Genomic DNA, 13,024 nt, shown 5'->3' with positions numbered 1-13,024 from the left:
GCATTTCCAGTTTTATTTTGGATTTTCAGCCTCTACGATATTTTGCTTTTGCAAGAAGTTCAGAGCTTTTTGCTGGGACGGAGTGATCAAAGGGACATAAGGAACAGAGAACACATAACAGTACAGCACAGGAACGGGCCCTTTGGCCAACAATGTTTGCGCCAAAAATGATGCCAAGTTAAACTGATCTCATCTGCCTGTACATGATCCATTTTCTCTATTCCTAAATTCTTAAGCTAGAGGGCATAGACTCAAAGTGAGAGGGGAGAGATTTAAGAGGGACAACAGGGCGACCCTGGTCATTCAGAGGGTAGTCTGCATTTGGAATCGGATGCGAAAACAAGCTATGGACGCGGATATAATTTTGACTTTCAAAAGACATTTGGACAGATGTATGGATGTGAAGGGTTCAATGGGATATGGATCAAATGCAGGAAAAATGGGCCTTGCCCAGTATGCCGACTTGGTCAACATAGGCAGGTTTGGCACAATGGCCTGTTTCCATACTGTAAAACTCTATGATATAGGTTGCTCCTACCATTGACCACCTAAAATGTTAATCCTCCTGCACCAGTCAAATGCAAAGAGAGCTCTCTCTTTCTTGCCCAACAGATTATCATAGAAACATAGAAAATATGTGCATGAGTAGACCATTCAGCCCTTTGAGGCAGCACCGCCATTCAATATGATCATGGTTTAGAATCCAAAATCACTACCCCGTACCTGCTTTTTCCCCATATCCCTTGATTCCGTTGGCCCTAAGAGCTAAATCTGATTCTCCTTTGAAAACACCCAGTGAATTGGCCTCCGTGTGGCAGAGAAATCCACAGATTTACAACTCTCTGGGTGAAAAAGTTTTTCCTCATCTCATTCTTAAATGGCCTACCCCTTATTCTTAAAGGTTCTGGACTCCCCCAACATCGGGAACATTATCCCTGCATCCTTGGCTATTACTCAGTCTTTCACCTTCCCCTTCTCTGTGCCACCTCCAACAAATCACATTAATTATGTATTTTGGCCAAAGGGGCTGTTCCTGTGCTGTACTGTTCTATGTTCCTTTGCTTTGTTCGTTCGATCACTCTACTTAGCAACAGCTTCTCAATTTCTTGCAGAAGCAAAATACCGCAGAGGCTGAAACAGTACATCTGTTGGAAATGGGCCTTCATTTTCTGGAAACTCCTGACTTGCACTTGTTTTGAATCTTGCTTAGACCGCACTTGAAATTCTGTGCACCAATTCCCATATCACAGAAACCAAGCAAAAAAAAAAATCTTCCAGAAAATTATACCAGAACTGAGAGGATATTCTGTTCATCAAAAGCAAAGGAGGCCAGATCTCCCTGAGAGATGATCTCAGAAAGATTTTGTAAGAGAATGAAAGGACATAATACTGTCGGTGTGTTTTGGAAACCCAGCAGATCTAAAATAAAACTGGAAATGCTAAGCATCTTTGGAGAGAAAAACAGTTAATGGTTTAATCTGATAATTTTACAGTTTTATGCTGGGTTAGTTTCAGATCTGTATTCAATTTTGCTTCAGATCAAGTTTGCCAGTGAGTCAAAGATGCTTTAAGGCACACAAATAAAGTTTAGGAGGGACCGCTTTACTTTGACATTTTTGAGTACATGGAAAATGCAAATATAAGGAATAATTGAGACAATATCATTGATACACTTAAAAGGAAGCTAGTAGTTACATAAGGAGAAAGGGTGTAAGATGAAGAGGAATAGGACGAGGCTTACACACCAGCATGGTTCATTGGGACTGTTTTGATGATGTATAGTCAATCCACGAACCGCTGTGGTGTCAGGAATGGGTCCTTCAGTAAATTATTGTGTTCAGTGCTTTTCTAATCCTGAACGTGCACCTTCAGTTCTGTGAAAGGGAGTACTGACACGGTTTGCCTTCCGTCGACAGGCGATAAAGTAGACGCCACAGACCTGCCCATCCAGGAAAGATTTAGAAGAGAAGCCTCCGTACAAGGTAGGAACCTTGTACTCCCGGTCACACCAGCCCAGGTATTATCACTGCCTCCTCCAAGTAGGGTGGGAAGAGGAAGGGGATGTGCGGGGAGAGAAGGGTATCTTGTCAGTCCTTGCATCTCCCTGCAGGTCCGCTTAATCCTCGTCAAACCCAACAGTCATACATGCCAGTTAGTAGGACTATGGACCACCTTGTCAGTTTCACTCCAAGACATTATAGGTCTTGAACCAGCAGACCTCTTTCATCAAAAGGACCCTAAGTTACAGCAAGGGGTGAAAGACTGCCCCCCATTCTAAACCATCGGGGCACACTATCACACTATTTTAAGACTGATGATAATATAAGGAGATTGTCAAAAGCTGGGGTTTCATGGAGACAAACTAAATTAAACTGGAAGATTAGTTTGGATTGGGAATATACTGTCCGATATGGCAGTGGGTGTAAATTCAATAGCAATTTTCAAGGACAATTCTACTTTACTTTGGACTTTAGAGATACAGCATGGAAACAGGCCCTTCAGCCCACCAAGTGTGTGCCGACCAGCGATCACCCCGTACATTAGCACTATCCTACACAATAGGGACGATTCACAATATTTATTGGTCAATTAATGTACAACTCTTTGGAGTGTGGGAGGAAATTGGAGCACCCGGAGAAACACAGTCACAGGGAGAACGTACAAACTTTGCGCAGAGAGCACCCGTAGTCAGGATCTAACCCGGTCTCTGGTGCTTTAAGATAGCAACTCTACCACTGCGCCACTGTGCCATCCCTTTCAATTGGACATTGTGACAAACTAAATCAACTGAATGATTAGTTTGGATTGGTAACAATCTGATACTGTCTGATATGGCATTGGGTGTAGATTCAATGGCAACTTTCAAAGACAGTTGGGCAGACAACTGCAAAAAGTCAGCATCAGCTGTTGCTGATTTCTATTTATTCATTTTAGAGATAGGAACAGTATTGGCCAATCCCCAATGATCCATCTTCTTGAACTGCAGCAATTCATGTGTTAAAGGCACTCACATGGTGCTTTCGCTGGGGGACCTCCAGGTTTTTGAGCAATGATGGCGTTTGTCATGGAGGGGAACCTGCAGAAGAACCCTTGCCCTAGCCCTACAGAGTTTGGGAGATGCTGTCGGAATGATCTTTGTGATGAACTGCTGTGTATTCTGTAGCCACTGTTAGTGGAAGGAGTCAATGTCTGACCGGTGGATGGGACGCCTATCAAGTGAACTGCTTTACCCTGGATGCAAGGAGTATGCTCCTCGTGGATTCACTAGCATTCAGTGAGACTGCAGCCTATCTTCAACCTCAGTACCACTTTTCTGCCCTAATCCTTGATTCCCTTATTACCAGTCTCTGTTTTGAATATAGTGAGTGGCTGAGTCTCAACTTAGTGGGAGTTGTTGGACCTGCACTCATCTAGGCTAGTGGAATTTATTGCACTGTGCTCCTCACTTATATCTTTTAGATGGGGTAAGGCTTAGAAGCATCACAGGTCCCGTGGTACAGGACACCCAGCTTCTGAACCTTCTTTGGTAGCCCCAGTATTTGTATGGGCAGTGGTGCTTTATTGTCACATATGCTAAATGATAACAGTGAAATACTTTTCCTTACAAAACAGTCCAGTAGAGTATTACCATACCCCCAATCCACAACTAGCAAGTGTAAAGAAATAGTCGACTGAGCCCTCCTGCACAAGGAGCTATGGTTAGGTGCGATTTCCAAAGTCCACGCTCTGATTCTGGTGTTCTGGTGACCCCCATTACGTTAATAAGAAGGGTTGGGGATGGTAATTCCATTGAACATCAAGGGTAGATGGCTGGTCTCCCCTTTGTTGAACATGGTCTGATGCGAGGTTTTATTGTAGATGCAGTAGTCTTATCAACATAAATAATATCGAAGACCAGGACTAGGTTCGTGCCTTCCCACCTCTTTTTTAAAACTTTTTATTTATTTAATTTTTTTTGTTAGAAGTAAGTACAATAATGTGGTACCACAGTACCTAATACTTGTTGACATATTACATTTCATATACAACTTATTTTTTAATTTAATAATAAAACAGGAATAAGGAAGAAAAGAGTAGAAAAGAGGAGATTGACATAAGTGGTGCGTGAGATAGAAAGATAGGCCGAAAGAAGAAAGAAGAAAGAAGAAGAAGTAGAAAGAGAAAGAGACGAAAAAGAGAAAAGAAAAAAAAAGAAAAAAAGGAAAAAGGAGATTGAAAGCGATATATCTATTTTATGTTCCAGGCCCCTCGTTACCTGATTCTGAAACATTTTATTTCTATGGTTGTGTTGCACCATGTGCTTGTAAGGCCGATAAAAGGAGACCAAATCAATAAGAATTGGTCTGCTTTAACTGCTAGAAGGAGTCGCATTTCTTCCAGATATGCCGTTTCCGACATATTTGAAATCCACATTTTGAGCGTTGGTGTTAGCGCATTTTTCCAAAATTTAAGTATGAGTTTTTTTACCGTTATTAAACCATAATTAAGTAAAGATTTTTGAAACGTATTTAGCTTATTCCCATACCTTCCCACCTCTTGATTCATGATCTGGCTTCAGTGCATCCTACATCAGTCCATCGGGCAGCTCTGCCCTACCTCAATGCTCGATGAATCACCTAACCTCTGCATGGAAACCAAGGAGCTCATTCATCCTCTGCTCTAACCTGCTGTTTGTCTCACCATTATGTCGATCGCTTTCACATCTTTAGTTCAATCTGAACAATTGTCTGGAGTCACTTGCACAGATAACTGGCAGGAGAGAGGGGTGTCTCAGCAAGACAGGATTGTTCTCCATCTCCCTCTTGGTAGGGAGCTTTTCCGATGTCACGCTTGGAGTTCAGAAGGACAAGGAGGAACCTCATTGATTCAATGAGCTAAATGATAAATCAATCCTCAATTGATTTAGTGGAAGTCTTTAAATCTTCAGGATAGATCGATTAAGGAAATTTGATTAAGTAGTAGGTTTGCGAGAATGATCCCAGGAATTATTTGGTTAACATATGATGAGCATTTGCTGGCACTGGGCCGGTACTTGCTGGAGTTTAGAAGGACCTCATTGAAACAATGAATGGTCTGGATAGAATGGATGTAGAGAGGATGTTTCCGCTGGTGGGAGAGTCTAAGACCGGAGGCCATGGCCCCAGACTAAAGGAGAGGAAAAGAGATCAGGAATGTCTTTAGTCAGAGCTCGATGAATCTGTAGAAACCATTACCACAGACGGCCGTGGAGGCCAAGTTAATGGGTATTTTTAAGGCGGGGCTTGACAGATTCTTGATTAGTAAGGTGTCAGAGATTATGTGGAGAAGGCAGAAGAATGGGGTTTAGAGGGAAAGATAGATTAGCCATAATTAACTGGCAGAGTAGAGGGCCGAATGGCCTAATTCTGCTCCTGTATTTTATGAATTCATGAACTCTTCCAAGTTTGACCCACAGCAGAGTGTTAAGAACTCCCTGCAACAAGAGGAACAAGACATATTTCTGTAACATCATTCCCAACCTCAGGATGTTTCAAATCACCTTACAGACAATGAAATACTTTAAAACTCTAACTATGCGTGGAAAATGATATGATGCAGATCATGGAGCAATGAGAAATCTGCAATATTAACTCGAACTTGTTTACACCTGATAGTTGATTTAGATGGTGAACTCTTACCTGCCCTTCTATCCATCAACCTAGTGAATGCCAAGACTAAGTTCCTCCTTGGTGGCAATTTTCATTTATCTGACACTTCATAAGGAGCAGAGAGCTATAGCAAGGACAAGTTGGAAGAGACGTATCCCTCTTTGGTAAGAAGGGGAATTGAGGGAAGAGAGAGGCGAGAAATTGTGTTCTACATTCATTTAAACCTCCAAAGATATATTTCATGTTCTTCTAACTCTTTGCATATGCTTTGGCTTGAGCAGACCCTTGCCTGTTTCCCCTGGACGAGGGAAACTGTTCCAGGTACACGCTGCGGTGGTACTACCACAGAAGAAGTGGCCAGTGCCGACCCTTCATCTATGGTGGCTGCAACGGCAACACCAATCGGTTCCACACACCAGAGGACTGCGAGCTCACCTGCAGGAACGAGAAAGGTACGGCTATGTCCCTGCAAATCTAATCTCCTTTCACTAAGACTGCTTTTGTTTCAATCCTAACTAGTCCATATAGCATCCCACTGTCCCATCTGACTAACAGGTCACCCTGGATACACAAGGGCATCAATTGCAATGAGTGAAGCATATCTCCCTATTGCATTGAAGCCCCTTCAAAGTCCCATGCCTACTTGGCTTTGATTTGCCAAGATGCGAGTGGGTGCTCTTGTTTCGTAAGGGTATCAAAAGTTTACGGGGAGTAGGCAGGAGAGTGGGGTTTAGACTTTTAAACTTTAGACTTTAGAGATACAGTGTAGACAGACCCTTCAACCCTCCGAGTCCGCGTCGACCAGCAATCACCCCGTACATTAGCACTATCCCAACACACTTGGGACCATTTACATTTTATCATACCAAAGTCAATCAATTGACGTTTTGGGTCGGGAGTCTGATGAAGTTTCCCGACCCGAAACGTCGCCTATTCATGTTCTACAGAGATGCTGCCTGACCCGTTGAGTTACTCCAGCACAATGTGTAATTTAAAATGGAAGCATCTCCTAATTTTGATCTGGAATCGATAAAATAAAATTGGATATATGCTTTAAAAAGGAGTAGTGCAAGGAGTGTATTAAGAGTGGAGGAATCAAACAAATGAAAGTACTGAAGCCTGAAAAGGGTCCTGATATGAAAGGTCGCCTGTCCATTCCCTCCAGAGGTGCTGCCTGAACCATTGAGTTCCTCCAGCACTTTGTGATTTATTCAAGATTCCAGCACCTGCAGTTCTTCATGTCTCTCAATTAAAGAGCCTATGCAAAATCCTGACATATGCGGAACATTCAACTCAATTTATTTTGTACTTAATAGCACACAAACAAAATCAATGGGGTATGAGCCAGCAAATGTTTTCAACATAAAAATTGACATTGCTGAATCCAATTCTGTCCTCCCCCAACCCTCAAGCCTTTTATTTTAAGCAGAGGACACATTGAGAACAGTTTAGTTAGTTTAGTTTAGTTGAGTTTATTGGCACATGTACCAAGGTACAGTGAAAAGCTTTAGTTGCTTGCTAACCAGTCAGCAGAAAGACAATACATGATTACAATTGAGCCACCCACAGTGTACAGATACATAATAAAGGGAATAACGTTTAGTTCAAGATAAAGTCCAGTAAAGTCCGATTAAAGATAGTCCGAGGGTCTCCAATAAGGTAGATAGTATCTCAGGACGGCTCTCTAGTTCTTCATAGGATGGTTCAGTTGCCTGATAACAACCGGGAAGAAACTGTCCCTGAATCTGGAGGTGTGCGCTTTCACACTTCTGTACACACTTCCAATAGGAAGCCTGTTTGATTCATTTTGCCCCCATCTTACTCCACTCAGATTTACCCCTCAAATTTGACAGGGGCTTGGATCTTGGACTTTATGACTCTGTTAGGTTTTATCCAGGTGATAGGATAGGGACAAGGCCACTTGTCAAACTGCATGTACCTTTGCATCAGAGAGCAATTTAAAGCAAAAGAAAAAGAAAGACAGACAAATTGGAAATATTAAATATGGAGTTGAAGGGGAAACATAGAAACATAGAAACATAGAAATTAGGTGCAGGAGTAGGCCATTCGGCCCTTCGAGCCTGCACCGCCATTCAATATGATCATGGCTGATCATCCAACTCAGTATCCCGTAACCCGAAAGTTACAAACGACTCCCGAATTAATGGGAAGAAAAGTTCGAGAAGGGAAAAGAGAGTAAGGTCAGAGAGTAAGAGTAAGGCCGGTTCTCTGGATACTTTCAAGCGAGAGCTAGATAGGGCTCTTGAAGATTGCGGAGTCAGGGGATATGGGGAGAAGGCAGGAACGGGGTACTGATTGGGGATGATCAGCCATGATCACATTGAAATGCAGTGCTGGCTCGAAGGGCCGAATGGCCTACTCCTGCACCTATTGTCTATTAAACTATTTTGTTTTGCCTCAACAGAGCCAACTAAGGAGGACGGAACCTGAGTACAACAGGAAGAGGAGTCAGAACGATTTAATTTTTAACCTTGAGGACTTGGGGAGATGGGGCGGGGAAGGGGTGGTTGACTTTTGTAATTATTGAGTTTGGCAATGGTTTTTTACAAAAAGATGGTGCTATATATTTTCCCAGTTAAAATGTAGTCTTCATGAATATTTTTTGAACAAACAAATCAAATGCTGTTTTAGTGGTCATACTTGTCACAGTTCAGTGCTGCTTTGTTAAAAGCCAGCAGATATCAACACATAAATATCTTGCAGTCAGGTTTACAGTTTGAAGCTTTTGGTGATAATGTCTGATCTCTCAAAGAAATAAGCACTTCAAATGTATGTATTTTTGTCAGTTGGAATTCCTGCGCTAACATTTCAGCAGTAAGGCATTAGGCAGTCTGGTGGGTTTGAGAGGGAAGATCAAAGATTTAGATCAGAGCATCTGCCACGATTGTAAGGCAAAGTGGACTCGTTGGGTCGAATGGCCTATTTCTGCTCCTATGTCTTATGGTTTAATTCTGATATTAAACCAACCCAATGAAGCTAGGACTCATCACATTCCACTGTACTATTTTTACCAAAGTGTTCTTGCCTTAGAGTTGGGTATGTAAAGGAATAATTTGGGAAGACTAAAAAAGAAAACTCAGGTAAAGAGTAAACACTAATACAGTCATGATGGGCCAATTGGACCTTCATTTGTGGATTGTCCACTTATTTTATACTCAGTCACCTTTACCATATTGCGCAGAATCCCACTGGACTAATAGTCACAGACATTCCTTTTCTTCTGGCACATTAAGGGTTCCATCTGATTAGACACCCAACCATCATGAAAGGGAACTAAACATTAGGTAAAGCTTCTATGAAACCTATGGGAAGACCTGGATATATTGTGTAATAATTAAAAAATAATTGTAGAACGTGTAACTTTCAACCACTCCACTGAAACCGTCAAGGGGAAAAAAACACTCAAATGGTGCTATTTTAATCTAAAGATTTCTGTATATCAGCTTTCTACTTATATCATTATTTATTGTGCAGGATGAAAATGCTTGCAGGATATGAAGGAAATTGCCACCGGAAAGAATACTGATTATTCCACCACACTTTTAACCCAGTTTATTCCCCCAGGCATCCAACACCAGTATTGTTAAAGGAAGACCGACTGCAGAATTTGGTTCACAAAAGCTTCCCTTTAAGATGCTTTTTCGGGACAACAGTGTGAAATTAGAAGGATGGAGTTAGTGTGCATTAACAACAGAATAATCTTTGGGGCTCAAGATTCCTCAAGATATCTTGAGCATTTTTCTGATGCAGACAGTATTCCTTTAACAAATCCACCTCCAGGTTCTACAGAAATGTTAACCAGCTTCTGTTTACTTACTGAGTGTGTATGTGTGTGTATATATTATAGAAATATATATTATAAAATCCAACCACAAACCAAACTTGATGAATTAAAGACTGCATACCTCTATAAGTAATGGTGTCATCTTGATTTCAAATTGTGTTTGTGATTATTGAAAGGGGAGACATATCTAGCACCATCCTGGGAGATTCGTGGCTTTAATTAAAGCTTGGATATCAGAAGACAGGAGCAGAATTAGGTATTTTGGCCCATCAAGTCTTCTCCGATCATGGTTGATCTATTTTTTCCCTCTCAGTCCAATTCTGCCTTCTCCCCGTAACCTTTGACACCCTTACTAATCAGGAACCTACTAATCTGCATCTTAAAAATACCCATTGACGGCCTCCACAGTCAACTGGCAATGAATTTCACAGATTCACCTCCCTCTGGCGAAAGAGGATTCTAAAGATGTGTCCTTTTATTCTGAGGCTGTGCCTCTTGGTACAAGACTCACAACTCCTCATCCACTATATCTAGGCCTTTCATTATTCAGAAAGCTTCAAAAAGATCTCCCCTCATTTTTCTAAACTGTTGATGAATTGCTACGGTTGCCCATTTATTGCCCACGAGAAGGTGACATTGAGCTAACCTCCAGAGCTGGTGTTGCTCATCTAATGAAGGTGTTCCATGGTGCCATTAGGCAAGGACTTTCTTTAATGCAACAAGAGTCAATAGACTTGGGTTTATTATTACATGTGTATTGAGGTACTGTGAAAAGCGTGGTTTTGCATGCTATCCAATCAAATCAGATAATGCTACACATAAATACAATCAAGTCAAGCTCAATTAAAAAAGATAGAACAAAGGAAAAGATAAAGAGTGCAGAATATAGTTCCCAGCATTGTAGCACAGCAGGTCCAATGTCCCCAATGGGGTAGAGGTGAATCGGACAGTACCCCAGCTTATGGAAGGGTCATTCAGAAGTCTGATAACAGAGGGGAAGACGCTGTTTCTGCTAGGTCTCCAATTATCAACGTTCAGATAATCTCCATATTGGCAGTTCCCAGGTGCCACAGTGACAGACAGGAGGTAGCACGCCAGGACAATGTGGGTAACTAGTAGGTGGTTCTGTACGAGAAAAATAACTGAGAATGCCCCCAGCCCTGCAGAAGGGTTGGTGTATGCGAGTGCCAGAGAAGTTCAGGAGGGAGTAGGTCAAAGCTCCACTCATGGACTGACTTTCAATCCACAGAGTCGCCATGGTCATGAACCTATAGAGCCATACAGCACAGAAACAGCCCAATGTCCATGGTGAACAAGTGCCCCATCTAAACTAGTCCTATTTGGCCCATATCCCTCTAAACATGTCCTATCCAAGTACCTGTCCAAATGTCTTATAAATGCTGTTATAGTACCCGCTTCAACTATCACCTCTGGCAACTTGTTCCATATACCCACCACCCTCTGAGTGAAAAAGTTGCCCTTTAGTTTCATATTAAATCTTGCCCCTCTCACCTTAAACAAATATCATCTTGTTTTTGATTCCCCTCCCCTGGATTAAAGACACAGTGCATTCACCCTATCTATTTCCCTCATGATGTTATACATCTCAATCAAATATTTATTTCATTATTAATGTTTTATGTGTCATTCCTAACTGTCACTGTATGTCATGTTGTCACTTGCGGGCGGAGCACCAAGGCAAATTCCTTGTATGTGAATACTTGGCCAATAAACTTATTCATTCATTCATTCAATCAAATACATCTTGTGACGCAGAAAAGGTCTTGAGATATTTTGTAATGTGATTATTTATACTTCTTTAAAAGTCAATAGCAAGAGAAAGGTTAATGCAGCACAGGGATACATGTTGTACTTAATTGTTCCCTTGATGTTCTTTCCAATCTATTCCTCTTGTGACTCATTGCATTAATCAATGGAATTGACTCTACTAAATCAGTAAGGAAAAGCTTCCTATAGCTTTATTGGTGTAAGCGTACAGACGTTAATTTTAATCTGGAGATGTGATATATAATGTAGCCTATACTGGATCTTTCTCTTGACCTTTGAGTCTATTTAAGTTGCTAAGGAATGCAATCATCTAATGATATTTACTCTGGTATAATGACGAGGCATTTGATCATGATATTCATCCACCATCTGCCTTGGTATCAACAGGCACCAAACAAAACAAAATAAGAATATAGAACAGGACAGCACAGGAACAAGCCCTTTGGCCCACAATGTCAAATGCTGAACATGATGCCAAATTATACTGATCTCCTCTCCCTATGTGATCCATATCCCTTCATTCTTTTCATAATCCTGTGCCTATCTAAAAGCCTCTTAAATGTCATCATTGTATCTGCCTCCATCACCACCCATGACATTGAACTCCAGGCACCCACCACACACTGTAAAAAAAATCTCAAACTATAAAGTGTTTGAACGATGTAGCAATTAATGCCGTTGCCTCGCAGCTCCAGGTAACCAGGTTCGATCCTGACCTCCGGTACAGTATGTATTGGCTTTAACTATTGGTTTATTTTTGTCATGGGTTCCAAGATGCCATGCAAAGTGTTGTTTGTGTGCTATGCAATCAAATCATACTACACCCGTATACAATCAAGCCAGAGAAAAATACCAGACTACAGAATATAGTGTTTACAATTTTATAACATTACAGGAAAAGTGCAGCTTAAAAAAAGTGCAAGGGCTACAATGAAATAAGGTTGGAGATCGGGGCTACATCTTTAGTTCCCTCCCAAGACCGCATGCTTTCCTTCCACTCGGTAGGTTCATTGGCAGATTATCTCTGAATGTAGACAAATGGGACAAATTCCTGGCTGAATGGCTAGCTTCTATGTTAGTAAAAGTAGGCGAGGTATAGGATTTACACAGTATGGCAAATCCAACATTTATTAGACCACCCTACCAGAGTTTATTAACTCCAGTAATTATGTGAGGGAAAAAACGCGACAATGGTTTCCTGAGAAGCACAGCTGAAGTAATCTGTGCTGCACAGACACAGAACAAAGATATAAATCTTGCTGTGAAACGAGAATCCTGGTCTAAAAATCACCAGGCAAATGTCTGGTGCTCAGTGCAGCAACCCAACTGCAAAACCCCCCTGGCAAATGAGAGGACCTGGGAAGGAAGGAAATCAATGATGCAGTTAATGCTTTGTTTCCTTTACTTACAGCTAAAGGCATTAGCTGATGCTTCTGCGCACTTAATTCTGCATAAATTGCCCGCTCATAGGGAGTGGATGAGAAAGGTCCCATTTCCATGCATCCAATATCTTTAAAACTAAAATGCTTCATCGTTTGTATAAATAACTTTTTTTTTACCCACAGTGTGTGGACACCACTGCAAAATTCACCATTTATTGTTGATAACTGTCAGACTTTGAATTGAGCTATGCCCTTTCAGAAGATAGTTGAGAGTCCACCATTGTTACTGCCAATTAACTTAAATCTATGGACCTTGGTCTGTCCTGTGGACCCTTTCTGGGCCTCTCAGAATTTAACAGTGTAAATAAATCTCTGAATAATTTCCCATTGTAGCTACAATTCCACAGCGCTTGCAACATACT

At 41.4% G+C, this 13,024-nt stretch overlaps 1 protein-coding gene across 7 annotated transcripts in view; it reads left to right on the top strand.

The window, feature by feature from the left end:
• Nucleotides 1-9,267, top strand: part of col7a1 (collagen type VII alpha 1 chain) — a 240,098-nt gene extending 230,831 nt beyond the window's left edge. For 6 of the 7 annotated variants that reach the window (XM_033036999.1, XM_033036996.1, XM_033036998.1 and 3 more), the window contains 3 exons: nucleotides 1,917-1,982; nucleotides 5,909-6,079; nucleotides 8,053-9,267. In XM_033036999.1, coding sequence (XP_032892890.1) covers nucleotides 1,917-1,982; nucleotides 5,909-6,079; nucleotides 8,053-8,078 — 263 coding nt within the window. In that variant the 3' untranslated portion in view covers nucleotides 8,079-9,267. The remainder of the gene's footprint in view (nucleotides 1-1,916; nucleotides 1,983-5,908; nucleotides 6,080-8,052) is intronic. The other variant, XM_033037000.1, reaches the window with a different exon arrangement.
• Nucleotides 9,268-13,024: the final 3,757 nt, after the last annotated feature.

This window comes from Amblyraja radiata, chromosome 18, assembly GCF_010909765.2.
Source record: "Amblyraja radiata isolate CabotCenter1 chromosome 18, sAmbRad1.1.pri, whole genome shotgun sequence".
Lineage (NCBI taxonomy): Eukaryota > Metazoa > Chordata > Chondrichthyes > Rajiformes > Rajidae > Amblyraja > Amblyraja radiata.
Note: the sequence above shows the minus strand (reverse complement) of the source record. Positions and strands in the feature narration are given on the sequence as shown.